Source organism: Labrus mixtus, chromosome 8, assembly GCF_963584025.1.
Source record: "Labrus mixtus chromosome 8, fLabMix1.1, whole genome shotgun sequence".
Taxonomy (NCBI): domain Eukaryota; kingdom Metazoa; phylum Chordata; class Actinopteri; order Labriformes; family Labridae; genus Labrus; species Labrus mixtus.
The window spans coordinates 23,145,809-23,173,309 of NC_083619.1; the positions used below are offsets into that span (position 1 = coordinate 23,145,809).

General features: G+C 38.7%; 1 protein-coding gene across 3 annotated transcripts in view; it reads left to right on the plus strand.

Annotated features, from left to right (window-relative positions):
* The first annotated feature begins 360 nt into the window (after positions 1-360).
* Positions 361-27,501, plus strand: part of LOC132979438 (netrin-G1-like) — a 74,406-nt gene continuing 47,265 nt past the window's right edge. The window contains exons 1-2 of one of the 3 annotated variants that reach the window (XM_061045248.1): positions 361-756; positions 6,481-7,131. In XM_061045248.1, coding sequence (XP_060901231.1) covers positions 6,886-7,131 — 246 coding nt within the window. In that variant the 5' untranslated portion in view covers positions 361-756; positions 6,481-6,885. Of the gene's footprint in view, positions 757-1,664; positions 2,227-6,480; positions 7,132-27,501 lie in introns of those variants that run through there. The other 2 variants (XM_061045249.1, XM_061045247.1) reach the window with 2 other exon arrangements.

Genomic DNA, 27,501 nt, shown 5'->3' on the forward strand with positions numbered 1-27,501 from the left:
ATTAAATAAATAAATTCAATTCAACTAAGAGGGACGGACAGAAGTCTCATAGTAGTTTAAACTGTCATAAACCACATTGATGATGAATTGAACATTGGACATTAGTTACAAAGTCATGGAAAGACTAGTTTTTGTGTGCAAAGTTTGACTTTTGTTCCACTAAAAAAATCATTGCAGGGTTGAGTACAGGGAGCAGGAGCTGTCCATGGTGCTGAACATGCAGTTAGTACATCAGACAGATTATAATGTAGGAACACTAAAAAAAAAGTAACAGGAGAATAGCAACACTGTTTTCTGTGTCTTTGAGTGAACACCGTCTTGTTACACCCTCCAAAAAAAAAGGGGGACTGAAGAAAACAGGGACTTAGAGATGAACTGATAAACTGAGTTTAAACCTCTATTGCACCGGCATGGAAAACGTTCTACTCAATTACTGCTGTGACCTTCACGTGGGCGCGGTTGTTCCTATCGTGCGATCTCCACCAGTTGGCATTACAGCACAATTAAAATGCGTGTTCAAAGCGACCTGTCACCGCGGTTGTTTGCCGTGCAGCTTGGCACCCTGTAGTGGAGAGGGTGACATCTATGACTCCTCGCCAAGGGAGCCCGGGAGACGCACCTCACTGTAGTTATTCTTCCAGCACTGCCTGCAAACCCACCGAATAATTACAGCAACAACTCCGGCCAGGGGAGTTTTTTTCCTTTTCCTTTTTTTTGGCAAGCGAATTACTAATCCCTCGCATTCTTACATAGAAGGTAAGATGTCCTTTTTTGTTGTTGTTGTTGTTGTTGTTTGTTTGTTTAACCGGAGTCCTGAGGCGGTGTTGTAATAGTAATTATTTGTGTATAACCTGCGGGCGATTACAAACAAGCAAAAATATTCTGATCGTATTTTTTTACTTCTTGTTCGAGTGTATTCCTGCAACTTCGGTTGCATTTTAATTGTGCTGAACTGTGTTTTTATCTACCCTGGAGACTCGCCTCTGTTAAGTTTCTGTGGATTTACTCTCCACATGTATCCCTTGTCGTTTTAGTGCCTCCTGAAATGTGATAATAAAAACACCAACGAGTGTGCTCATGGGCTAGACTTTGCGGGGATGCAGGTGGTAGATGTATTATACCGTATTTCAGGTGAACGTTTGCAATCACCCTCACCCTGCAGTTTTAGCTCTTTTGTTTTCCAAATGACATCAGTGCATTTGGGCTTGCAGCTGTTGGACGCCGCTGCAGAAAGCGATGCAGCTTATTTATGAGCAATTATCGAGTAACTTAAAATAGAAGAATCCAATTTAGTGCCACTGCAAATAAGTCTCCGATTACGAATCGAACCATGACGTGCTAAGTGTTCAGAATTTGCTCCTTTAAGAAAAGGAGAGTGAAAGATAAACATTTCCTGGAGCATCCTTCCTAAATCATCACTGCGAGAAACTTGCTTTGTTGCGTTATAAATACATTTTCAGCCCAAGTGGCTAAAAAAAAAAAAAAAAAATCTAAGATCCAGAGACTCAGGATAATAAATGAGTCTACTATTCAATGGCTGCATGATGAGTTAAACATCCGCTTGAGAACAACGGTTGAAGTTGAGACTTCGGTGCCAGAAATCTTTAGGACCCGGCGGAACGCTCGTTTGAAACTGGACATAGTCGCTCCATTAGAGAAAGATCGCTTATCGCTCCCCTCCTCTCCCGTCCACAACTCGGCTGGGCAAACGAAATAGTCTCTCCAAAGAGTTTCTCTCCAATGGGACGTGTTGAAATGCGCGTTGATGGGCTCTTACGAATTTGCAACCAGGCTGTGAATCCCCTTAACGGGTTCTTGAAGTGTTTGTTGTGCGCCATTCCAATGAACGCAGTGCCAGGAGCAGCGCTGCGTAAAGCCCAACAGCTCGCGTGGAAACCAGTCGGTTCTCGACGGCGTTTGTGAGCGCGGAGCGGAAAAGGATTGTATATGAAAGAGTCCCGGAGCGTTATTCGAAAGGAAATAATGCTCCTTTAGTGAGGGGGGAAAAAAAGTTTATAGAAAAGTTTAAAGAAGGAAAACGTGGTTCTCTCCGCGTGAACGCGCGACTGCCCACGTTTCGCTTTTATTGTTCCATCTGGAGCGAAATTAGAATAAATCAGATAAAGTGGAATCAGTGAAAGGCGCGGGGAAAACCCTTCTGCAGCTACTCTCTCTTCTGCATATAACTTGTTGAATGAGCTTGTCGTCTCAGGAGCGCATTTTAATGTGAGTATTGTGTTTTGAGCATTATGTTTGTGTAATTTCCTTCTTTATAACCGTCACTTGTGTGATGATGACAATCATGACTAAATGGGCGATAATGGGGTAATTACAGTGGGCTGCTTCATGGGCGTAACGTTAGCTGTAATCAGGTTTGAAGTGGGTTAAATGAATAAGGAATGAGCAGCCACAAAGAAATGGAGTAAGAATCGCTGTGGCATGTATCCACAGCGTTTTAGTTTACCTTTAGCCTCGTTTTGGAGGTGTTCTTTATTTTGCAGGAAGTAAGAGCGTATGAATCTGTTTACACAGTATATTTATACTTTGAAAGCTGTTGTCATTTTGGAAGTTTTCTCGTTATCCTTGAAGGAATAATGAGAGTTTAACCTGTTGCGCAGCAGGTCAGTAAAGTCAGAATTAGGTGTGTCTCGCCTCTGCGCAAAAATCGGACCTAGAAGTGACTGTCAATATCTGGATTACTGAAAGTTCTTGATTGAAATCATATATTCGACCATATAAAAAAAAAACGACTGGACTTTTTCCTTTCTGCCAGTCCCGTGTTTCTGATTGCATGAATGTTACATGTCCTGGCATTTTAAAATGTTTGCAACATGCTCTGCATTTTTTGCATGTTAGTGCTTCAGGAGAGGGGCTTTGAATAATGTATGGCGGCAGGTTTCATGTGAGGCAGTTGTGAAGGCTGTTATCCCTGAATCTGTGTGGGCTCCACACTGAGAGACCCTCACATTGTACCCACATCAACCACATCCTAGCTCGGAGGGAAAAAGAGCTTTTTGCAGCAGAGCACAGCCGGTCCTTGTTGTAAATAAAAAGTGTCTCCAGTTGAGGAGGTCAAAAGTGCAACCCCTCTGGACTTATATGTTATATGTGCTTACGGATCTATTGCTGCTATTGACAGACATAGAGGAAAAATAGAGGGGGGGGGGGGGGGGGGTGAAGGACAAGAGAGACAATAAGAACACAAACGCGTGCCAGAACAGACATGCTTCTGCTTGCCAGTCGATTCCACTGTGACTCATATGGAGGGGCTGGTTTTTGGCTCGAGGAATGTTGGAAGCATTAACCTGTTTATTGTTGCAGTCATCAGCCAGCTACAAAGCATCAGTCTGTTTAAACTGGCCGTGGATCAGAAGTAATTGGTTGGAAGTCTGCAAGATCAATAAACATAACAAGGCAGTATTGTATTTGTGTGCATCCAAATCCAGAATAGGTGCTGAAAGGAAGGGCAAAAAATAGCAATTGTTGCTAAATGGACAACACAGGGAGCATCAGTCTAGGTTCCTTTTTTTAAATTATTTAACTTACTATGATTAGTGTCATCTTGCAACCACAGACGTCAGCAATTACAGTTCTGGCCCTGTGGATATGCAGTACGGGGTCCTGTATTTCAGCACCATGGACAGCTCCCCTAAACACCGCCCTGTATTCGAGCCAGAGGTTTTGGATCACAAAAAGCCACACTTGGAGACTGAGAGCAAAGCCACACTTCAGCAGGATTAGTATAAAATGAATGGAGAAAAAAATACATCCGCCATGGGTTTTTAAGAGTCTAGCAGGGAGTTTGTAACCAATATAAGCCACGGGGCACGGCTGCACGCTGACTTTTAAAACACTCTGCCATGCTTGAGCTGCCCAGGGGATGGAATGCAAGCGGACACAAGGGGGTGTTTCAGAGGCTACAAAAACAAGTGAAGGAAAAGAGAGATGGAGAGATGGAGAGAGAGAGAGAGAGAGGGGAAGAGAGAGGTGGTCACCCTCAGCTTTAAGCTCTCTCTCCCTCCCTGCATACGGAGAGCTGCTCAAATATTGATGACTTTTAATATAGAATCTGACCTCATATATTTCTCGGAGAAATTATGACATTTCCAAGCTTCTCCTTGAATTTTTGAGCGCCAAAGGAGGTGTGTAGATGTAGATGTAGGAACAGGGGAGACAAGGATGCTTCACTTATACCATATTGCATTTGTGGCTTAGTTTGTGTAATTGTTGTGAAATATTGATGCCTTTGTGTGAGGTATGATAGCACTTATAAATGGTATGAATCACAGTTATTTTCATAGGTTAATTAATCTTCTGCAGAGAGCTTTGTTAAAGATGAATTAGCTTCCTAAATGGTGTCAGAACACTTATTTTATGCAGAAATAATCCCTGGAGCAATGAAGCAGATTTTCTTTTTAAAATTAAACTTCATGCTTTTTTTCCCTTCACTTGCACCTTAGTAGTGCTCTGATGTTAAATGGTATGTGTCCACAGAGCTTCCTGACACCATCCTTTCATCTGTATAGATTTCATTACTCTAGGTGTCTATGAATTAAATCCAATATTCCCCTGGTTAGCTCCATTTGCTGTCGCTTATTAGCTTTGAATGTTCCCTATTAAATAAAAATAAGATAAGCGACCTCCACCACCCCGCCGCCGGTACCTAATTTGACTGCCTTTATAATGAAAGTCAACCTCGGTGTTATGAAATGGAGGCGTATCCAGGTGTGTGTGTGTGTGTGAGTGTGTGTGTGAGATGAGAGTGGTCCCTCCCATGACACATCTGTGATCTGGGACTGACATTTATATTTATGAAATGTGATACACGCATCCCCACTGAAAGGTATGGCGTATTCATCGCTCATGAGCTCCAGCGGCGTTATCAAATTTGTAAATGGCCCCTTCTTCGGAGTCTTAATGATTGACACGAGCACATTTAGAGAGCCAGCATTCTTCCACTAGCTTCTTCCCTTTCCCCAGCAGAGGTCCGTCAAATGAACCCTGCCACCCGTACCTCCTGACAGGGCTCACTTTGAAGGGGTCTGTCCAGGCTGAAAAGCAGTGCAGATCTTTTCTCAGGCTCGGATCTTTCATTCTGGTTGGAATGTATTCAAGCCTGTAGTCATTTGTAAGAAAAAAAAAAAAAAGGACATTATGTTGGGTGGAAAGCAGTAATTGGTTTGAATGTGGGCAAACCCGTTAAAATTGGTTCAATTTTCAGTCGGAGACAAGACGGCCAAGTTAAAATACTGAATCCTAATGTCTCCATATGTCGGCAGGGAGAACAGAGATCTGCCTGTGTGTGTGTGTGTTTATGAGAGAGAGAGATACACCGACTCACTCACCCAATCTCATCTAAATCTTTGTCCTTTCATAATTAATTGTTTTTCCTTCATTAATTTGATTTGACTCTATTATCTCTTGATAAAAAAAACTCTAATCTTTTGACACAAATTGAAAAAAGTAGCTCTTTCCTCTGAGCACAAAAGACTCTCCACATGCTTCAAACCGCTGCTTACCTGGAAAAGAAAAATCTGTATTTCAGTAGTGAGCGTTGGTCACAGAGGGTCGGATGTAGCCCGGGGGGAAGAGAATGAATCTGCTGACCGGAAAGTTAGAGGTTCAACTGCATGTACCAGCTTGGTTGTATTAGGCATTATTTAAGTCTGTGTTGGATTAAATATGATGTCACATTACAAACTTAGACTTGGCATTAATAGAGGACCATTTTTCACGCTTGCAGAGGGCAATGGTTAAAAGGTAATGTACACCTACCCATAGGAATAATATCAAATTTTCCCAAAGCCAAAACCTTAGGCCATCATATTGACATTCAACAGTAACTTAACTCCTATTTACAGTGTCATTACTCTGTTGGCGGCAGCTGTAAATAGCTGCTCCATTTTATTTCCCCTATAAACACACCCTTTTTCTTTTTTACCTGAGACATTGAGATTGTGCCGGTCTCCACTGACTGCTGCCAGGCAACCATTACCTGACGAGTTAGGCCATCTGACTGATGGCTTGTGATAGCTCTGAGAAACGTACAATCCCTCAAATAGACCATTTCTGTCTCCCAATTTTACTTTAATATTTCCCAAATGCCTCTAAAGGCTTTGGGACAGAGGCAACTCCTGATTCGGCTAGCGGGGAGCAAGAGTCGGGTGAAAAGCAATAACTTAAATGTCGTGACTTGACACATGGAAATAAGCCTTTTTGTATGAAAATCAAATGGAGATTAGGCTTTGGAGAACAAGCCCCATTTGAATTGTATATAGTGATTTTGGCAAGGTTATTATTGAGGGCTTGATACAAACAGTGGAGGCTTGCATTGTGTTTGTATGTGTGCACTGAGAAGCACTACTTATCCCAGTGCCCTTAAACCATGTTGAAGCATTGTTAAAATTTTAATACTGTGTTTCAGCTGTTTTATGTGTTTTTGTGGTCTATTTAAGGTATTTCTTTTCTTCTCTCCTTAAGGATGCTGCCTGTGGCAAAAACCACAGGAGAGCGAGCTCAGGGCGTCTGACAGCCGCTGACTTATGAGGAGTGTCACCCTGCTCTGCACATCACATCTGACCGCTTGTTGACCCTTTCATCAACGCTCAACACTTGTAAAGAAGCTCACTTGTTGACAACCCTCATCAGCCAGGCAGAAGTGGCAAAAATTGGAGAACAAAAAGAAGTGAATAGGGCTAATGGTTGCCTGAAGCTGCTCACTCAAAAGTAGGTAGCAACATGCTGCCACAGCTCCCCAATGATCAATTGCCCCTCGCAAAGCTGCAGTTAGTGTAGAAAATTCCCAGCAATATTGTCATATTCGTGACCAAGAAGCAGCTGTAAAGAAAAAACAAGACGTTCCACAGCAGCCACAAAGAACCAGCAATGTTTTGGCTCGTATTGTTCTCTCTACAAGCGGTGTGCACCAGCGTGGCACATGCCATGCAGCATTACCCAGCGGCCTGGGGACACTATGACGTGTGCAAGTCTCAGATCTACACAGAGGAGGGCCTGGCATGGGACTACATGGCCTGTCAGCCAGAAGCCACCGACATGACAAAGTACCTGCGAGTGGCCCTCGACCCCCCAAATATCACGTGTGGAGATCCACCAGAAACATACTGCGCTTTGGTGAGTTGTAACCTCGGCCGTCCCCTGATGGAGACAAATGAGGCTGTAGGCAGGATCGCACAGCGTACTGGGTCAGGGATAGAGAGCAGTGCATACAAGGCAACGGGGCTGCCGCTGCAGCAGAGATTGATGCACACAAACACACAGACAGCCGAGTGCATTAGGATGCAAGTGCTAACATCCAGCAGCACACTTCCGAGAAAGACACACACGCACGTCAGTTAATGCAAAGATGAATGCGCAGGCACATTTTCACACACAGACAAGTACTGCACAAGGAAGGACATACAGGCTGTTTTAGACATGCACACACAGTCACACAGACATGCACACGCATAAAGAAGTAAATGTTAAGTACACTACATCCTTGCACCCGGATATGAAAAGTGAATGTACAGAAAAATACAAACAATGCTTTGAATTTCAGTCGGGTCAAGCAAAATTACAAAAGTTTTATTCTAGCTGCTCTGATGGTAACTTAGTGACAAATGTCTTGTGTGTGTATGAGCTTGTGAAATGTGTGCAGCCAAAGAAAGGGCAATTCTTCAGATAGTGAAGGCAGATACCTTCTTCTGCATTCCTTCATGCAGTTTCTTGCCGAAACATTTCACATTCCCAAGAGAGTTGTCGTGATTCATTGCAAAATGTTGCATACCATTGCTGAACTTTCATGTATTTCTTTTTTTTTTTCCAACCTAAAATATTTCTCAAACTTATATCAAAGAAGATTTGATGAACCATTTTGTTTACAAGCCCTACAAGCATATAATGCTGCACATACAGACCTTCACAAATGCATGCATCTACAGTACAACGTCAAACCCCACTCAGTACTGCACACACACACACACACACACACACACACACACACACACACACACACACACGCACACAAACACAAACAAAGACACAGAGGAAGGATCAGTGTTAACAGTGACAGGGTTATTGTGTTCAGTTATTATGCTCTGCAGTCTCACCACAGCGTTTAGCGTTGTGTTTCACCGGGCCTTATCAACAATTATCAGCAGTTCAAGCGCAGGTTGAGTTAGTTAAGAATCACACTCAAAGTAAGCAGCAAGAGCCCACAGGCTTTAAAGTACTTCATTAGAAGTCGTGTGTGCCCGCCGAGAGCTCCTGCGAGTAAATATTTACCAATTAAAACGGGCAATCTTTAAAAAGGAGCGTTTTTAATTCTCGCAGCAGCAGATGGCACTGAGACATTTAATGCCGCTGTAGGATGAAAAAGGAGCCGGTCTCCTGTCACGTGTGGCATTCTGTGGAGCTTTATATCAAAATAAGCTGTGGAACCTTTATCAGCCTGCTATATTACCCTGATTACACAACATGCACAACACTGAGAGCATAAAGAGCTAACTGAAGGCAGGGGTTGGACTAATGCATCATTTTACCACAGTAACTCTTGGTAGTTGAAGATGGAATACAATGTGGTTCATATTTCCCTTCTAGTTATTTTGGAGAGATAAATCCATTTAAAAAACTACATTTCATACACATTGTATTAAATCATTATCATCAATACTAAAGTGTGTTATATAGTTATTGTTGATATATATTACAGATATTACAATACTACCATTGATGAGTCAGCTGTCATGAAGACTGGTCACTCGTATGTAGAACTCTTCATGCTTGTGACTATGTGACTGGCTCCAGTAAATACCTCAAGTGGATTTGTGTGTTGAATTTTGAATTTGTAAAGAATAGAAAGGATACGTGAAAGTTGTGTCTACTTTGATGGCTAGCCTACAGGAGCAGAGCCCTATAAAAATAATGTATCTGTTCTTGACATAGGTGGATAATGTGGTAATCTTGGTAATTCCATCATATGAGCGCTTACATGCAAAGCTGATACGCATCCAAATATATGTTGTGGGAAAATTCAGCGTCTCAGTTTGCAGGTTTGTTTGTTTGTTTGTATTTTAACAAGGGGAATAAAAGGGAATTATTTTGCTGTCAGTGTGGCTACAAAGATCTTTGTCTGTCACTCAGTCAGCAGGTCATCACCTGATCAATCAAACACTGGTCCAGACTGGAATAGCTCAACAACTATTGGATTGATTGCTATCATAGGCTGTATATAATATGGACAAAGAGGTGTTTTGAAGCCTAACTACTGTAGTCCCCATATTGGGAATGCTGCCTATACAATAACTTTTGGTCTATCTAACAATCAAAGAAGTGGACTTCACGCAGGTCTTTAGCCTACTGGCAAAATGGCTACAAAACACCTGCCTATCAGTCAACCCAGTTAATCTCATTATGCAAATGTATGAAAAACTCTACATGAGTTATTTTAAAAAATCACCCCTTGTACAGTGTTTACAATAATTAAAAATAGCTATTGATAATAATTTGTTTTCAATATGTTCATTTTAACTGTAAAAATAGGCATTTTAATATAGGACCTAATGGAGCATCCTGAGTTTTTGCAGACAACCTCAAGTGGACACTCAAAGAACTGCAGTTCTTTGCACTTTCTCATTGGCTTAATTTCTATAAAACAAATAGAGATTGCATGCAGCTTGATTGCTCTGCTATATTGCAAAGACATTCAATTTATCCAGAACATGAGTCCTACTGTACCAACTCAATGTTTAGCTGGCTTTTACTCTAGTGCCATAGGTCGAACACCTATCACACTTTGCAAAAGTTCCTGTGAAATATATAGAAATGGAAAATCTGAACTTACATTTAGAATGAGAAGAATCTTAATGATCTTAGTGAGTCTTTTTCTTTACCATTTGAAGCTCCCCAAGGTTGGCATTTGTATTTTTAAGAATAGTTTCTCGAGTAGATTGATTGATGTTACAGATCACCTGAAAGGTGTCAGCATATTGGCACTGCCATTGTGGAATTGTTTGCAAGCTGACATTAGCAGTAAGGTCAAAGCTACACAGTGACTCTAACAAATCTCTCCTTACTGCTTTAAGTTAAATGGTTTCAGATTGATTATCAATTATTTTATTTTATTGTACAGTATTTTTCCGTGGGTTGGTCAAATTCTCTGACCTCCAAGATCCACTGAGTTTTATTGAATGAATGAATTAAGTTGAATAAAATAAAGTTTTGAAAAAATTAATATGAAAAATTCTGACTCCCTGAAAAGTAATTTCAGTTTAGACAAGTTGTTCTCTGTTGGCAGTGAAAAATGGAAGGACACTTGACTAAAGTGTCACTTGGTATACTAGATATAACAGAAGGCGTTTAAGGAGAAATAGTTGAATGCCTACAATACAGAAAATACAAAACTGCCAAAATATGACATAATAAAACCTGGATAGAATAAAGTATCTGCATACCCAATACTCCCCCTAACACCATATGCACATTAGATTGATGCCTTTTTACAATGAAGGTTTTGTTATGCAACTTGTCAGATATCCCTACATCTCACTGCCAAAATGTCCATCACCTCTGACATGAATCTGAGGTCATCATTGTCCAGATGATCAGGAACACGGCCTCCCTCTGCACTCGCCTAAACAGCTGTTGTGCGTTTGATCTGTTTACACTCTCGTCTGGCACACAGGCAGACTGACACCGGTGACCTTATCCACGGGTGCTTCCTCAGACTTGTGTGGGAGATGAGAGGAGCATGCAAATGAGCTCTTTTGGCCAATCGCTATGTTGCCTTCAGTTGTGAGCGCAGGTCTAATCACTTTCCCCAGGAGTTGCTTTGCCTTCCGGTGGATGGTCAAAGATTGGATGTCCCTCCCTTCCTTTCCCTTCTGCCTTCTGCCTACGATTCTCATCTCTGTCGCTCATGGATGCGGTTGCTGTTTTTTTTTCATCCAAACTAATCTTTGCAGATCATGTATATAGCTTTGACAGTGTGTGTTCATGAAAAGGGCATTCATCATTCAAGAGTTGATGAGTTTTACAGCTTTAACATTTAAGGTCTGACTTTTTGGATAAAATAGTGAAGAAAGCCTTTTTGTTTTTGATTCTGTGTTTTCTTCAACGTTTGGGACATGAGATAAAGAAAGTCCGGGGATAAACAGAGTGGAGGACAGGTGTGCTGCATCGGGGAGTTAGCCCTGTTTTTATTTTTAGCTGCAGACCTTCAGGGGTTCTTCAAAAATGTGTTGGTATTAAGGCTGTTCTCCTGTGGTGCACTGGGGCACTGTCACTCACTATCAGTCAGCCCTGGCTTCAGCTCTGTCTTTCTTTCTTATTTTAAACGATCTAAAGAATCACAGAGTGTGCAAGATAAAAGATCAAGCTAGAAACACTGTTATTCAAGAGGAAAGCTGGATTCATTGATTTATTTCATCCAAATTTGTATAATAGTCATTTCTTAGTCATGCATTCTGATGCGACTAATGGACAAAAAAATATCATCTGCAATTTTATACATTAGTACAAATTATACAATTAGCCTCATTTGAATGCTTGTAGGCGAGACATTTATTAGACTATCACACCGCATGGGCCCAAGCTGTTAATGCAAACGAACGTCTGCTGAGAGACATCTGCATCTTAAAGCTCATAATCACTTTTTATATGATCAACAGACACGAGTGCTTTTAATCACAGCACTTTCCCTCTCTCCTTTTACTCCAAATCAGTTTGTCTTTTTGTGAAAAGATGAATGCCAATTCATTTGATTGTGTTTAGAGAGGAGGTGAACATTTCATTTTTTTGCAGATGAAAAGTGGATTTAATCATTTGGATATGCTGAGTTATGGGCATGGGACATGTTTGTTCCACTAAACATAAAAAAGGGTGGCAGATGGCTGCCACCACGTCATGATCAGACTCTGCTGGGTAAATAAAGTCTGTTTTCTTGATCGGACCACCATGTGACTGCTGTGGTGCAGCAGTGTTTGGATTAGCACCCTGCTGATCAGAGATTTTTCACCCAGTGGTTCAAAAAGTGGCAGGGAAAATCTCGCTGAAAGAATTTGAGAGACGCTCTGTCATCTTATCTACATGGAGGAATGTTAGCTTTGATTTAGCATCATTAGCATCTAACTGTTCTGCAGTATTTGCAGCCCTGCGGATTGATCTACATCATGTTAAAAAACACAAACATTTGTGAGACTGATTCAGTTATGTTGCTGATTCCAGATACTCTCGGTCCAACCGGGTGGATTCTTGTAATTCCTCTGAACTTTATTCAGCTCTCTCAGAATGGATGAAAGGAGACGTGGCTGCCAGTTCACCGCTCGGCCCCCTTGGAGGCTTAGGAAGGAGAGACGAGACGAGAGCTCCCACTAAGCTGCTCGGAGACTGCCACGATATTGACAGTCAATGCAGCAGACTTATCTTTGCTGGCAATGACTGGAGTCATTGTGAACTTTCAATCTGTGTCTTATATGCCCACAAGAACTGATGTAATAGACTTTAGAAAGAAAAATAGATTATAAAATTGCCAAAAGGAAGTAACCTTTAGGCCAGGAGGTCATCGACAGAAATAGTGATTTTGCAGAATGGCTTTAATCTCCTTCAAGATATGTTATGAACCTATGAATTTGCTTTGCCAGACAGTTTTTGGAAGAAATACAGAGTGCTTGCAGCCTGGATTAACATGCATAGTTTGAGAGTTTGTGTCCTGAAATGTCCTTTTTGAATAACAGGGGCGTGTCCAGACTTTTTTTTTTTGACTTGGGTGTCCCACCAGGGTCCTGATTTATGCAGGGGTGGCATATATGTGCAAACATATGATTCAATTTCATTTATCTACTTCTGAGTAACAAAGCTATTAAGCTATTTTCATAGCTTAATTATTTTCTTTTTCGAATACTTTGTACTCAAATGTCCAGATTTGGACCTGAATTGATCCATAACACTACTTAATACTCAAATACAGAGGTTTATAGTTGAAAAAAGTGGTTTTGGGGTTTAGTTACTCTTTAAGAACTCATTAAGATGATGTCCAAAGTCACACAAACTTTGCATGCAAACTCCGGCCAACCGTCCAGTGGTTTGAAGGATTGCTTGGAAATGTTTGTGGATTTGTTCCTTTCCTTTGCATCTGTTATGAAACAGATTTTAAAAGTATTTATTTACAACAGAGTCCAAATTTTTCAATTGTAACATTAGTTCCACCTCTGACAAGGTAAATAGAACATCATAGTTCAGGATTTTCTGGGTGGCCATTAAGATTTCAAGGGGGGCCCATGCCACCCCTTGTAACCAGTATTGACACGCTCTGGTTGACTTTTAACAATGGTAAAAAAAATATTACAAAAATATGAAAAGCAGTCCCTAGTCATCTCAGCTTTTTGGAGTCTTTTGGTGTATTTCTTTTGTTCTACTTCTTGGCCTGAATGTCACTGTTTTGGTTCACCCTCAACAGCCTCATTTATAGTTGCAGCAGGCAGCTGTTTTGAGTTACTAAGCTGTGCCAGACCTTATTCACTGAAGAAAAGTTGTTGGGCAAAATCAACTTTATGAGCATTATTATGTGTCTGCTGGGTCTGATAACTGTTTTCTAACTATATTGATCCCATCAAGTGTATAAAGTAATAGTTGTTAAAGGTTTTGTTCAGTTTCTTTGTTAGAAGTGGACAAATAAATCACTGAATGCACAAATAACCAAGTCTAAAACTTTCCTACGGTGACCAATAACAATATGACAGAATGTGCTACAAATCGATCAAAATCAAATAGATTGAGATGTTTTCTTGATTTACCTTCGCATTGCGTTTGTTTTGAGCTTTCAGGGAACTCTCACTGTACTTTATTTACTGACCAGAACTTCTTGGTGACATTAAAGCGCTAAAGAGTAAAGAGTGTGTTTACTAGTTTTAAAACTGATTAAAATTGATACTCATGGCACTATATGACCTACAGGAGTTAACATTACTATCAGCGACATTTATTATTTCAATATTGTTGTTTTAAACACCTGAAACAGCTGCTGAGGGGTAGCTGTCAGTGAAAGGTATTTGCAGCTTGCAGAGCAAATATTCTTGAACAGAAATATATTTCATATTTGTTTTTTTGGTTAAAATCAGTCAGTTAAAAATCCTAAAATCCTAACGGGAACTAAACAAATATGATCCGATATTTATTTCATGTTTGCTATGAACAAGAGGCATAAATTCTATTAGAGGCAACAGACTTAAAGTCGTTATTTCCCGCCTCTTTATCTAACTCCTTTAGTGGAGCCCCTTAGATGTGCTCTTATTTAATCCCCTTTTCACATATTCACTTCTCCCTGTTCTGTATGATAGAAACTGAGAAGTTAGCTCTACAGTGTGCAGTATACTGAGATTTTTTTACAAATAAATCATCATTATTTGCATCCTTCAATCTATAAAATGGGCTAAAATGCATTTTGGGATTATCTTTGACTTGTGTTGTACATGCTAATGACACTACTTCTACTATGTCACATAAAGTATAGTATATACAGTGGATTATAAAATACATTTAGAGGGATTTTAGATAAAGCCTGTGAGTGCTGGAGACCAGTCTGAGCTTTATTATCATGAAAAGCGACTGCAGTTACTAAAATAACAGAAGTTCAGAGGCCATGCGAGAAAATGCCACTGCCCCTCTTTGATCTTTGTAACCTTCTTCTTGAGGTGGGGGTGGTGGGGATTCACTCATCCATATATTTGTTTGGGGACAGGGAACAGTTGGAGCGTTTAGCTTCCTGTCAACCCTGTGCCCTTGACTCTGTTCTGAACTGGCCCTGCCCAGCACATCATCACCGCACCACTGCGTACCAAGACACCGAGATGACATGCAACATGTCCCCTGACTCCAGGAGAGGAGGGAGTGGTGGGGGGGGAGTCATCACTTATTCTTTCACTCGCCTGCCACCTCTTTTGTCTCCTGGCTTTTTAATTTCCCCGTCCCTTGTTTTCTGTCAGCTGATGATGCATAATATCCATGCCTTGTTTGAACGCACGCAGGTTAGATGCTGTGTATGAGGTGAGCGCTTGACAGATAGAGATATGTCGGCATTATTCTCCGGGATCTGTGACAGGTTAATTCTTGGAGGGTTGTAAATACAAAGACAGATGAATTATGCATGGCGATATAAAGGAAAGTGATGGGCTCTGTGGTGCAGCCAGATAGAGACTTTCTGGACAGCTTAACGTATGGATGCGTGTTTGCTGAAATGGAGCGACCTCAAACAGATTCATAATGCTCTCCGTATTGCTTGGAGAAACTTTCTAAGCAGACAAATTAACAAAGAGGCCTGTAGGAATGATTTTTTTCAGAGCACAAATGATTATAGATCCAGTTTTCCTTATGACCTTTACCTTGAAGTAGTCCGACCGTCTCCCACCTATACAAATATCGTCAATTAGACATACATATTTTTGTCAATTCAAGCTCTTTATTTGAACCGTGATGCTCAAGAACGTAAGCAGTTAATTTACAGATTGAACATTTCTCATTGTAGATTTTCACTGACCTATGATGGAACTGAGCTCCCTCACACAGCTGCCTGTCTATCCTGTACAATGTTTGCCCACTGTGTTTGAAATATGACACAGTTCCACTTAACACAGCAAGAGCACATTTGAATCATAGGGACTTGGTCCTACACTGTAAACTACTCAGTCTCCCCACAGCAGCAGCATTTAAAGCAGTGGCATTAAATTTCACCTGAAATGTGAAGCATCTGCCCTAACATTAAAAGAAAGAAGTACATTTCTAATTAGAAATACAATTAGCTTATTAATGCTTCAAAGAAAACGAGTAGCAGCAAAAGTATTATTTTTTAAATATTAACATGAGTAAGGTTATTGTTAGAGGGATGTAGAAACATTGATGAACTGTGATTCGTCTGTATCTGTGTGATGCAGCTTGATGGAAATTCAGCCTCTTTTTTAAGTGATCCAGATCATTTGGCTCAGCTCAGCATCAAATGGCTCCCAGATGGCTCTTCATTTGGTATTAATTTGGCTTTCATTAAATCAGCCAAATGTAGCAATGTTTTTACCTATGATTGATATGTGTGCATGTATTCTGTTTCAGGTATTCATTGTAATTATACTACCAGAATAACACTACACTACACAATGTTTTGGTGTAAAAAGCATTAATATTATACCATCAAGCACTAGTCCTCCTGTGTATTGAACGTGTTTCTTATGCTGAACACTTTTTAAAAGGGGCAACCTCTGGTGTAGAAAAATTAAGCCGATGCGGAAGTGCAAAAAACTGCAGTACCTCAAGTGTCCTCTTGAGGCTTGCTGCCTGTGAGCCGGAAAATCCAATACACACCCATACGAAAAAAAGGCATGATTAAAAAAAAAAGAAAAAAGAAAGATTTGGGATTCTGAATAGCTCATGTGTTTATCACTGTACAGGGGTGATTTTTTTTATTTTGTCCCTTATTACTCATAATAAGGGACGTGACTGATCTGACTGACAGGGCGACATGTTTCAACTGTTTCTCAGAAGGTTGAAGTTCTTAGCCTGTTCCTATGGTTGACTGAAAGTTAGTTTGAATGGGTGACATCACTGAGACTACGTCCATGTTTTATACAGCCTATGCCTCAAACACACACAAAAATGTTACTGCTCTACTATGAGATCTGCATCAGATGAATTCATATAACAAATCAAATAATCAGTCCAAAACACAAATGATTCCAAATAAATCACACATTAGATGGACTGCCTGTGGCCGAGCGATGTGGATAAAATATGATCTCTTTAATCTGTCGTATAAAACAAAAATGGGAAAAGTAAACCAGCTCTCAAACGTGAACCAGCTCCCATCATTCACATAAAAGAGCCTGCTGTATGAGCCGCCTCGTTCGCTAAGAACACGTCACTATGCAGCTCAGGAGTTGAATGATATGTGTTTATGACACATAAAGTGTGATTGATTGATCACACTTTATGTGTGTTAACTCCACTATAATTGTTTGAAACAGTAAACAATAATTTACAGGTTTGGAAAGAAGAACAAAAAAAAACTCTCTTACATGGTCAAATGTGAGAGAGAAAAATCTAAACTCCGGGGTAGACACAAGGATGACGTTTGATGGGACTATGCCTTGTATCAATAAAAACTGTAATTATGTCTTCAGCTATGGAAAACAATCAAGTTAAATTGAATATTGAAGTTTTAAAATATTCCCATTTGGTCTTTTGATCTTTCTGTGCTAAACGGTGGTTGTGAGACATGTCATAATCCTCGTAAAAAAAAAAAACAGTAATATCACAAATCCTTACACAGAGTTACTACTACCAAAATAAACTTAATGTATGAAAATCTAAAGTACCTGTAAGATGAAGGTTCAGTGGGTAGTAGTGTTGTCACTCTTGAAGAGAAGAAAACACAGGATGGAGGTGGATAACTTTCTCAAGGAGAACTTCCCTGTTCAACACTCCTCTGAAGTTTCAAACAAACACCACTTCCTGGTTCATAATCACATGTGTGAACTGAACTAACCAATCAGGGGCCTGGAGGACTTAATGTTCAGAAAAAGAGCATGGGCTGTATTCAGAAAGCTTCCTAGTTCAACGACTTGTTCTAAGAGACAACATTTAAAGACACTTCTTAGAATCATGATGTTTTCTAAGAATGTAAAGTTAAGACTAGATCCCGCTAGAGAATCACTTATTCACAAAGCATCTTGGCTCAGCTATAGGAGTAGAGTGGAGGACTTTTAAGAGGCTTAAGAGTTTCTCAGCAAGAGAAGAAAATAACAGAGCGAAAGGAGAAATGTTCTCCAAACACTGAAAGACAGTGAGTTCATTTATTCATAAAATACTACATTTTGTATCATTCAGGGATCATGTTTGTGGTAGATCGCAGAATAAATCCAACTCAGCTCATGCCCAATGCATGATCTGCTTTAAGATTCTTGTCAATTATAAAAAATCTCCTCTGCAGAAGTGATGACTTGGGCCGGTCGCAACCATCAATCAGCGAGGTGATCACACAAACAATGACAGTGCTGTCACAGCCTCATATTAATATCAATTAGATTAAGCACTTAAATAATCAGCATATTAAATAATCGTGAACAAAAGAAAATAACTGTCTGCAGTGAAGAGGCTACTGTGCAAGAGCACTTTTAAAGTATAGGGCTGTATTAAATATAAAATGGTGTTCATAATTACACTAAGTCTGACTAGCCTCTATGATCCTTTGTATCTATGCCGGGGCTGTCAAAGGATTAAATAGTTAATCATGATTATCCACATTTTTATTAATTTCATTATTTCACCTTAGAAAATTGTTAGGCCCAGTGTCTACCTAGCTTTTTTTTTATGAGCGCCAGTGCTTTTTAAAAATTGTTTTCAATAAAGAGAGAGTGTTCACAGAAGCAGGCGGTCGCCAGGTGAAAAAGAGCAGCGCTCAGCATTTTTTTTTTTGAAACACGCCTTTTTGTGTGGCCGCTCTGAGCGCTTGAGTAGAAAATCTTTCAACTTTTCAGGCGATGTTGACGTCACCGGCGCTCTTTTCCAAATGTATGATATTCCCCGTAGTTTTGCCGCCTTCTTGAACCTGCATCCTCCTCGCTCCGAGTTGAAAATAAATGATCTAAAATATCAAACATACAGTAAAAAGTAACGGGGCTGGGTCGGTCATACAGCGGCCTTTGTCAACAGACTGTTGTCAAAGAGACAGGATGGACGTGCAGCGCTTTTCTTCTCGGTGCGCAAAAGCTTCATGAGAGCGCTTCCGAGCGCACAGTCGATGTTTTTCTACCTGGAAAAAAAGCGAGGTGGACTCAGGGCCTTAGGCTGTTTTTGTACCGTCTTAAGCTGAGGGTACTTTTATTTGTATCAACCAATCACAGCGTTTGAAAGAATGTATCATACCTATCAACAAAGTCAACCACACCTCCTAACCCTTTAAACCAAGTTAGGATCTCTATGAGGAGATCCTGAGAATGACTGAAGTAGATTCATCAGACTTTTGTTTCAAAATGATGCTGGAGAAAATAAATAAACTTGTGACTTTGTGCAAAATAACATAATTAAATTATTTAATTAATTTAAATTACATAAAAAAATTGTAAAATAAATAAAGGCCTCGCTGAACAGGCCAAAGGGGGAACTCTTTGCTGTTGTCTACTCTGTTTGTCTTTTACTCTGTGTTTTGTGTATGTACGTTCTTTGGTGGGAATTGTCTGTTATGACAGTAACGGTGCTGTGAAAAAGAATTTCCCCATGGGGACAATAAAGTCTAAAATGAATTCACTGTATAAGAATTATAAACAAATGTATTCAAACACAGGAATAAATTTTACACACTAACTGCACATACTTATTATTTAGTGAGAACCATTTCACAATAAATGCCTTCAGGTATATCGTGTTTTCTGATTATAGTAATTGGTATATTTGCGTATTTAAAAGCTTCAAACAAATGATTTGAGAACAAAAAAAATGTTTGTCCTCTACGTAAAGAGTCAAAATCTTAAGTCAAAGATGAAGAAGATGAAAATACCAGTAAAGTACAAACACTTTAAACGCACAGTATGTAAAATCACCTCTCAATCAAAACAATAACAATAGATGACGTCGAGGCTCATGGGAGTTCTCTCTTGTGCAGTACGGTCGATTACTTTAATCTGATTAAATCTGAAGAATCAGACATCATGTTGTTGATTTTCTTTTTTTTTAATAATTTTAATGGATTTGTTTCATCCTATAGGAGGAATAAAAAAGTTTCTGTGCTAGACACATCCTGACAAAGATTTAAATTAACCAAACTTATGAGATTTACTTTTAGGGTTTACATTTGAATACAGACCAAACTTCAGTTGAACTGAATCCTTACATCTCATCTTTTCCTCAAATCGCACTTCAATAGTCTATCCACATAAGATTCTAAATCTATTTAGCTCCCTTTAGGTTTGGATTTTCAAAACAGGGGGGACAAAGACGAATCTCATTAGCATTAACTGCTAGAGGGCTAAAATTGCAGGAGATAAGATGGTATTTTGGAACGATTTAAAGTAAATCCTCTTAAACCTCACAATACAGTATGACTCAGCTTCCTTTCTTTCCCGTAGTCCGCGCCTCATTCGACTCATTTGCTGCAGCCTCGCATGCCAACGCAATTTTTTTGCCGGTTGCCTGGCAAAGGAAGCCGGCAAAACATGGATGAATGTTTCATCTGTGAATCATAATGTTTGTCTTACACCTCTGTACGGGAAAACATTATATTTCAGCATATGTGTCAATCTCAGAGTGACAGTAGTTCTTAGAAAGCTACCAGCTTCCAGTGAAGTACTGTGAAGTGACGATGCTGCTTAAGTAACCTTTTGGCTACTTTGAGATCAATTTTCCCCCTCAGAGAGCTTTTCACAGCTTTCCGTCCTGCTTTGCCTCGTCCAGGTACGCTCTTCTACTTAGAAAAAAGAAACAGACGACTGAGGCTGTCAGCATCTGTAATTTTAGAAATGAGGGGAATTCCTTGACCATTAAATTGAATTCTTCTCACTCTCCCATGCAGCCTTCAGTGCTTGCACACCCATTCAGCTCCCTTTGTATGCCTGACGAGCCGTATTGTCTTCTAGTAAAAGATACAGCAATTGAATTAGTCAAAAGCTATTTGACTCAACTTGGCTCACCCTTCTGCCAAAGGTTTCTTTTTTTTTTGTCTTAGCAGGGAGGTGCATGTAACTGTGAAGGACTTCCCCTCCCTAAAGACAGCGCCTGTAATTTTGTCCAGAAATGAGAGGTGTCAACCAATCAGAGCAGGCTCTCATGGGAGAGGAAGCTTTAACCTCGAGCATTATGGGAGTACAGCTGTGTCATAACATGTTCACCTGCTCTTAATGAAAACAAATCATAGCATCACTCTGAATGTAATAGAAGCATGATTACCAAATTAACAAGAATATGTATTTATGTTCTTAAAGCTCCTGAGAGGAGTTTTTAGCTGATTACTAAACAGAATGACATTAATATTGATATATCTTTATGACTTCCAAAAGCAAATTAGACCATCAGAAACAAGATTTTGTATTTCTGTATATTTATTTTTAATGCCTGAAGCCCCTGCTGAGGGGTAGGTATCAGACAAAGTGCCTTTGTTTGAATTTTCCACCGCTAACTGAATGCCAGTGAGTGACACAGTATTTGACTCTTAAGAGAACAGCTGTATAAGAATTATTTTCAAATAAATAACAGGTACAGCCCTGTCCTGAGGTGTTCCAGAAAATCAACAGAAGCAGGAGGTTTAAGTTGTGTTATTATGTAATGATAGGCAAACGAAAGACAGAAACTTGTTTACAACGAGACGAAGTCATCCGCATGTGAAAGGTTTTTAAAAAGTCTGTTTTTGAAGGCTGATGTTGGGACTTCAGCCTTCAGTATAAAAAAGAGCACATAATACACTCACGGTCTAAACGATCTAAATACAATCTGCATCTCTGTATTCTATTTTCCTTTCAGTTTCAGTTTTTATGCTAAGCTAGGCTAGAGACATTCCAGCTGCAGATCAAGTGGCAGCCTCCATAAAAGCCAATGCAGAAGTTCAACAAACTGCAGTTCCTTGAGTGTCCACTTGAGGCTGGCTACATAAGCCACAGGTGTCATTAACACCCATGTTAAAAAGCTCCTTTTAACAGCAGAAGTAAACATGTTTGCAGTTTGGTTTGACCAATTTTGGTCCAGACAGTTCATTGATTAACTGCTAAAAATTGTATATTTTCTATAACTCATCTATTTCAAGACTAAGAGTTGCATACATTTTCATACTTACAGTAGGGGCATGCCGAGTTGACTGACAGGGGGGCACGCTGTTGTTCTTTTTCACAAGGCGTTAGGCTCGCCTCAACTACACCTCTTTCCTTTTTTTACTGATCGCAAGGTAGGTGGAGATTTCACTTTCCATTATGGCGTTCACCATGGTTGGGCTTAAAAAAAAGTATTTTCAGAAAAAAACAATGGGTGATGTCACTGAGACTGCGTCTGTTTTATGCAGTCTATGCTGCTGATCTAAAGTCTTAAGGCAGAAACAATGCATTCATATGGATCTTCTTCACTTGTTTTCTAGAATGAACTATACGAGTAAATCAGTCGATCTCAGGTCTAAAGGTCTTTGTATGTACAGTACTTCATGTTACCTCTGACAGCCCCTAGAAGTCAAAACACTGACTGTGATTTTTGAAAAGGTTAAGCGTTGCAGGGCAGAATTTAATGTTTCTGTATACTTTCTTTTTTTTCTTTTTTTTTTGAGAAATCATGAACTGTGTCAGGGGGGAACGACTTGAAAGAGAGAAATAATGGCAAGATGACGGGCAACTGTTGCGACCCACCTCCCCTTAGGAAACCAAGTCATCATGTTGTCAGGCCGTATTGATCCATGAGAAAGAGTGAAAGAGACTGAGCTGAAGAAAGAGGGCGAGAGAAAGATGGAGAGGGTGAGAGGTGTAGGGATGAAAGTAAAGCAGGGAAGAATGTTCTTTTTCCAAAAGTGGCTTGTGCGATTTTATCATGCTCAGTGAAAGGGGTGACATTTCAGTAATGCTTTATTCCTCACTTTGGCATTTCAAATTAATAAAAGCCTCTAATAACTATGCAGATTGGAAAGATGGAGGATGAGTTGACACACAATGAGCTAACACACTGAACAATGCAGCAATTTCCCTCTCGCTGTCTCCCGTTCTTTTCTCTCGCTCACTCAATTTCATCCTAGTTTCTATCAATTTCTCTGCGATGACCCCCGCATCTCATTGTAAAAAGGCTGAGAACCGAGTCTGTGTCCTCTGATTTTCTTCTCAATGAGAGAACACTTAGAATTCCTCAGCGGCATATTTTCACGTGTTTTAAAGCTCCTTGTATGAAACCAGCAGGAGTCCAAATCAATAATGCAATGATTTTAGAATAATTCATCTGCTAGTCGTTAGGGTGGAGGCATTCTAGGGTAACAAATGGATTTCATTTTGGTTTTGCTTTGAATTGTTTCAAACTATATTGTCTCTTAGCAGCAAAACAGGATCGAGATTTGGCTTTCTTTACTCCAATCACAGTTGGAATCATTTATGTGGGCAATCATTTGTTGGGTAACACTTTAAATTGAGGTCACAATATTCACCATTAAATAGTAACTTATTATCAGGCTAATTGGTAGCATACTGGCTGCCTGTTAGCACTTATTAGTACCTTATTCTGCATGACCATTTTCTATAGCTAATAGGCCGCTAACTAAGAGTTTGCTCTCAATAGTCTCCTAATTACTGCTTATTGATAGTGAGTTAGGAAGTTGTTGTACATGAATTATGATCTTAATATGCTTTGCTTACGTCTACATTATAAGGGTCATACTACGCAAAGCATATTAAGATCATAATTCATGTACAACAACTTTCCAACTTGCTATCAATAAGCAGTAATGACTTATAGGCAGCCAGCATGCTAGCAGGCTAATAAGCAGCTAGTTAATAGTCAATAATGTGACCTAATTTAAAGGGTTATCATTTGTCTATATGGGGCTTTAATTCTGAGTTAAAATACAATGACCAGCTAATATACTGTATGGCATTAGCCAATCTAATTGTCTTAAAAACGCTCAAAGGAGTTCAACAGTTCATGATTATACTTTTTTTTAAAGTATCAATTATCCCTGAATTGCCAAGTGGGCCAAGTATTGCATATCCAATCATAATGTATTACATCATATTACATCATATTGAATCATATGGTATGGTACCAAATCGTATCTTATCCCATCGCATCGTATCATTTTGAATGGTATCATATAGTATCTTATCATATCATGTAGTATCTTATCATATCATGTAGTATCTTATCATTTCATATAGTATCTTATCATATCATATAGTATCTTATCATTTCATATAGTATCTTATCATATCATGTAGTATCTTATCATATCATATAGTATCTTATCATTTCATATAGTATCTTATCATTTCATATATTATCTTATCATATCATATAGTATCTTATCATATCATATAGTATCTTATCATTTCATATAGTATCTTATCATATCATGTAGTATCTTATCATTTCATATAGTATCTTATCATATCATATAGTATCTTATCATTTCATATAGTATCTTATCATATCATGTAGTATCTTATCATATCATATAGTATCTTATCATTTCATATAGTATCTTATCATTTCATATATTATCTTATCATATCATATAGTATCTTATCATTTCATATATTATCTTATCATATCATATAGTATCTTATCATATCATATAGTATCTTATCATATCATATAGTATCTTATCATTTCATATAGTATCTTATCATATCATATAGTATCTTAGTATCTTATCATATCATATAGTATCTTATCATTTCATATAGTATCTTATCATATCATGTAGTATCTTATCATATCATATAGTATCTTATCATTTCATATAGTATCTTATCATTTCATATATTATCTTATCATATCATATAGTATCTTATCATATCATATAGTATCTTATCATTTCATATAGTATCTTATCATATCATGTAGTATCTTATCATTTCATATAGTATCTTATCATATCATATAGTATCTTATCATTTCATATAGTATCTTATCATATCATGTAGTATCTTATCATATCATATAGTATCTTATCATTTCATATAGTATCTTATCATTTCATATATTATCTTATCATATCATATAGTATCTTATCATTTCATATATTATCTTATCATATCATATAGTATCTTATCATATCATATAGTATCTTATCATATCATATAGTATCTTATCATTTCATATAGTATCTTATCATATCATATAGTATCTTAGTATCTTATCATATCATATAGTATCTTATCATTTCATATAGTATCTTAGTATCTTATCATTTCATATAGTATCTTATCATATCATATAGTATCTTATCATTTCATATAGTATCTTAGTATCTTATCATATCATATAGTATCTTAGTATCTTATCATATTATATAGTATCTTAGTATCTTATCATATCATATAGTATCTTATAGTATCTTATCATATCATATAGTATCTTATCATATCATGTAGTATCTTATCATTTCATGTAGTATCTTATCATTTCATATAGTATCTTATCATATCATATAGTATCTTATCATATCATATAGTATCTTATCATATCATATAGTATCTTAGTATCTTATCATATTATATAGTATCTTAGTATCTTATCATATCATATAGTATCTTATAGTATCTTATCATATCATGTAGTATCTTATCATATCATGTAGTATCTTATCATATCATGTAGTATCTTATCGTGAGATATGGTGTGATTTCCCACTTCTGATACATGTTCCACTACAGTTTGAAAACCAGACCCTAAAGTCAAAACTGATGGCTAAACAACAAAAAGTTACTGCATGAAAACTCCCTTTTCCTTTGCCTAGAGCTGCTTCTCTTCAATAGCAGGAAAGCTAATTACCTCCTGACTCTTTCTGAAAATAAAGCACAGACATGAGATTTAGATTGATCTTTCCATCTAACTCTCAGAGCCAAAGCATAAAAGTGTTTCAACACAAGTTTCACATTTCAGAAACACAGGAGTCTATTTTCTCAAATACCAGAGCATATGTGCTCTTTTATACCAGAAAATAATAAAACAGCTTTTCATATTTCACCGTTGAACTAAACCTTTAAATGTATACGTATATAATTAAATCAAATGCTTTATCACTCAGGATCAGTCTTATTATGTTGGTGAGGTCATCTTTATCCTGTCTACATAATATTTTAGCTCAGCTAAAGCAAAGGAGATGCAAATCTCCAACCCCTTCATTGTTAATGTTTCCCTCCCGCTCTACAGGATCATACAATAAGAGATGCCTGTAAATGTATCTGATGTGTTTATTTTGCTCTCAAATATCTGCCCACTTTTAAGTATTCTGTCTAAAGTTTTCTTGACAAGAGAGATTTCCATTTTTACCACACAGGCAGGCGAGGTTTTATCCAGCTCTGCTTTGGAATACAGAGCGCCGCAAAGCCAGGGAGAGAATTAAACGTCCTCTCATTATAGCAATGTTAAAGCTTTTTATTGAATCCCGACATCAGAGGGAGTCTAATCCCACACACAAGCGAGCTCACACACACTGATATTTGCAGCCACACACACACATACGCTGATATGCAGGATAATATACAGGTATGCTTGCTTATAGATACATATACACACAAATACAACATACACACATGTATAAAAAAGGCTTGGATTCAGTGCTCCATATGTAAACACATCAACAACACACCCACACACACACCAAAGCCCACCACCACCATCCCCCATGATAATAAGGCAGTGTTAAATTTACCCCAGTGGGACTCTGCCACATGGGACAGATAATGAGACCAGGTGTTAATTAATGTGGAGTGCGTTTCCCCTCGCCTTCCCTACGCCCCGTGAATCCCAATCGATGTCGCGGCCCTGGATCGAGGCGCGGCTGATTTGCCAAGCAGTGTACTTCAAAAAGCCAGACTGGCTGAGCTGCAGGCCTCAAAGGGACTGCTCTGGCGAGGGCTACGTTCCAAAGGGCGGAGGGCTTGGCATGTGGCAAAACAAAAACACGAGCGGTGGGAGAAAAGTTTGTGTTCTGTTTTGATCAGACGTCTGTAAGGATAGCAAGTAGAGCCGTCGCCTCTGCACCCTCTTGATGTGCTGTTTATCCAACCACCTGATGCATATGTTCTCATTTTGTTTACTGAGTGCAGCCTCGAACATGACACTTAAATTAGCATACTGATGTGTATTTGCGAGCGTTCCCCTTTAAACTAAAAATGTTGAACCCTCTTCATTTTTGCTTCACAGATTATTCATGTTATTTTTATTCCCATCAGTCCAAGCGCCTTACATGTATTTGTTTCTATTACATTTTGCTTCATATGAAGAGCAGTTTGCAAATTGTTTGTTTTTGGTTCATCGTTACCTCGTGCAATTTCATGAAGAGATTAAAAAGAGAAGCGGAGGTGTTGCTTGCTTCAGGGAAACCATGCAGGTCACTTTAATGACCATCTCAGTAGTTGGTCATTGCATTGCATGATTCAAGAAATACATTTGTGAATCTATTATCTATTATTAATTTATGATTGTTTGGGCATGAATGAAAATGTAAAGCGTTTTTTTATCTGTAATGGTAGAAAAACGTCATAAAAGACAATGGCAACTCTGTAGTTTATGTAAGTGTGATTTAAAGATGTGAAATGAAGTAAACTGATTAAACATTAGAAAATACTAGTAAGCTTTAACACTCTCAAATGTCAGAGTTTTCATATTTGGTGTCCTGAACACTTAAGTTATCAGACTTTCATGTTGGATAGCCTTTCTTGAACATGCATGACACTCAATTTTCATCATTGGTTGTCAAGTCTTCCCTGTCTGTAACCCTTCAACCTTAGATATGATATGATGGAGCACTCACAGGGTCAGATGAGCAATCCTCCCGTCCTTCGTTCC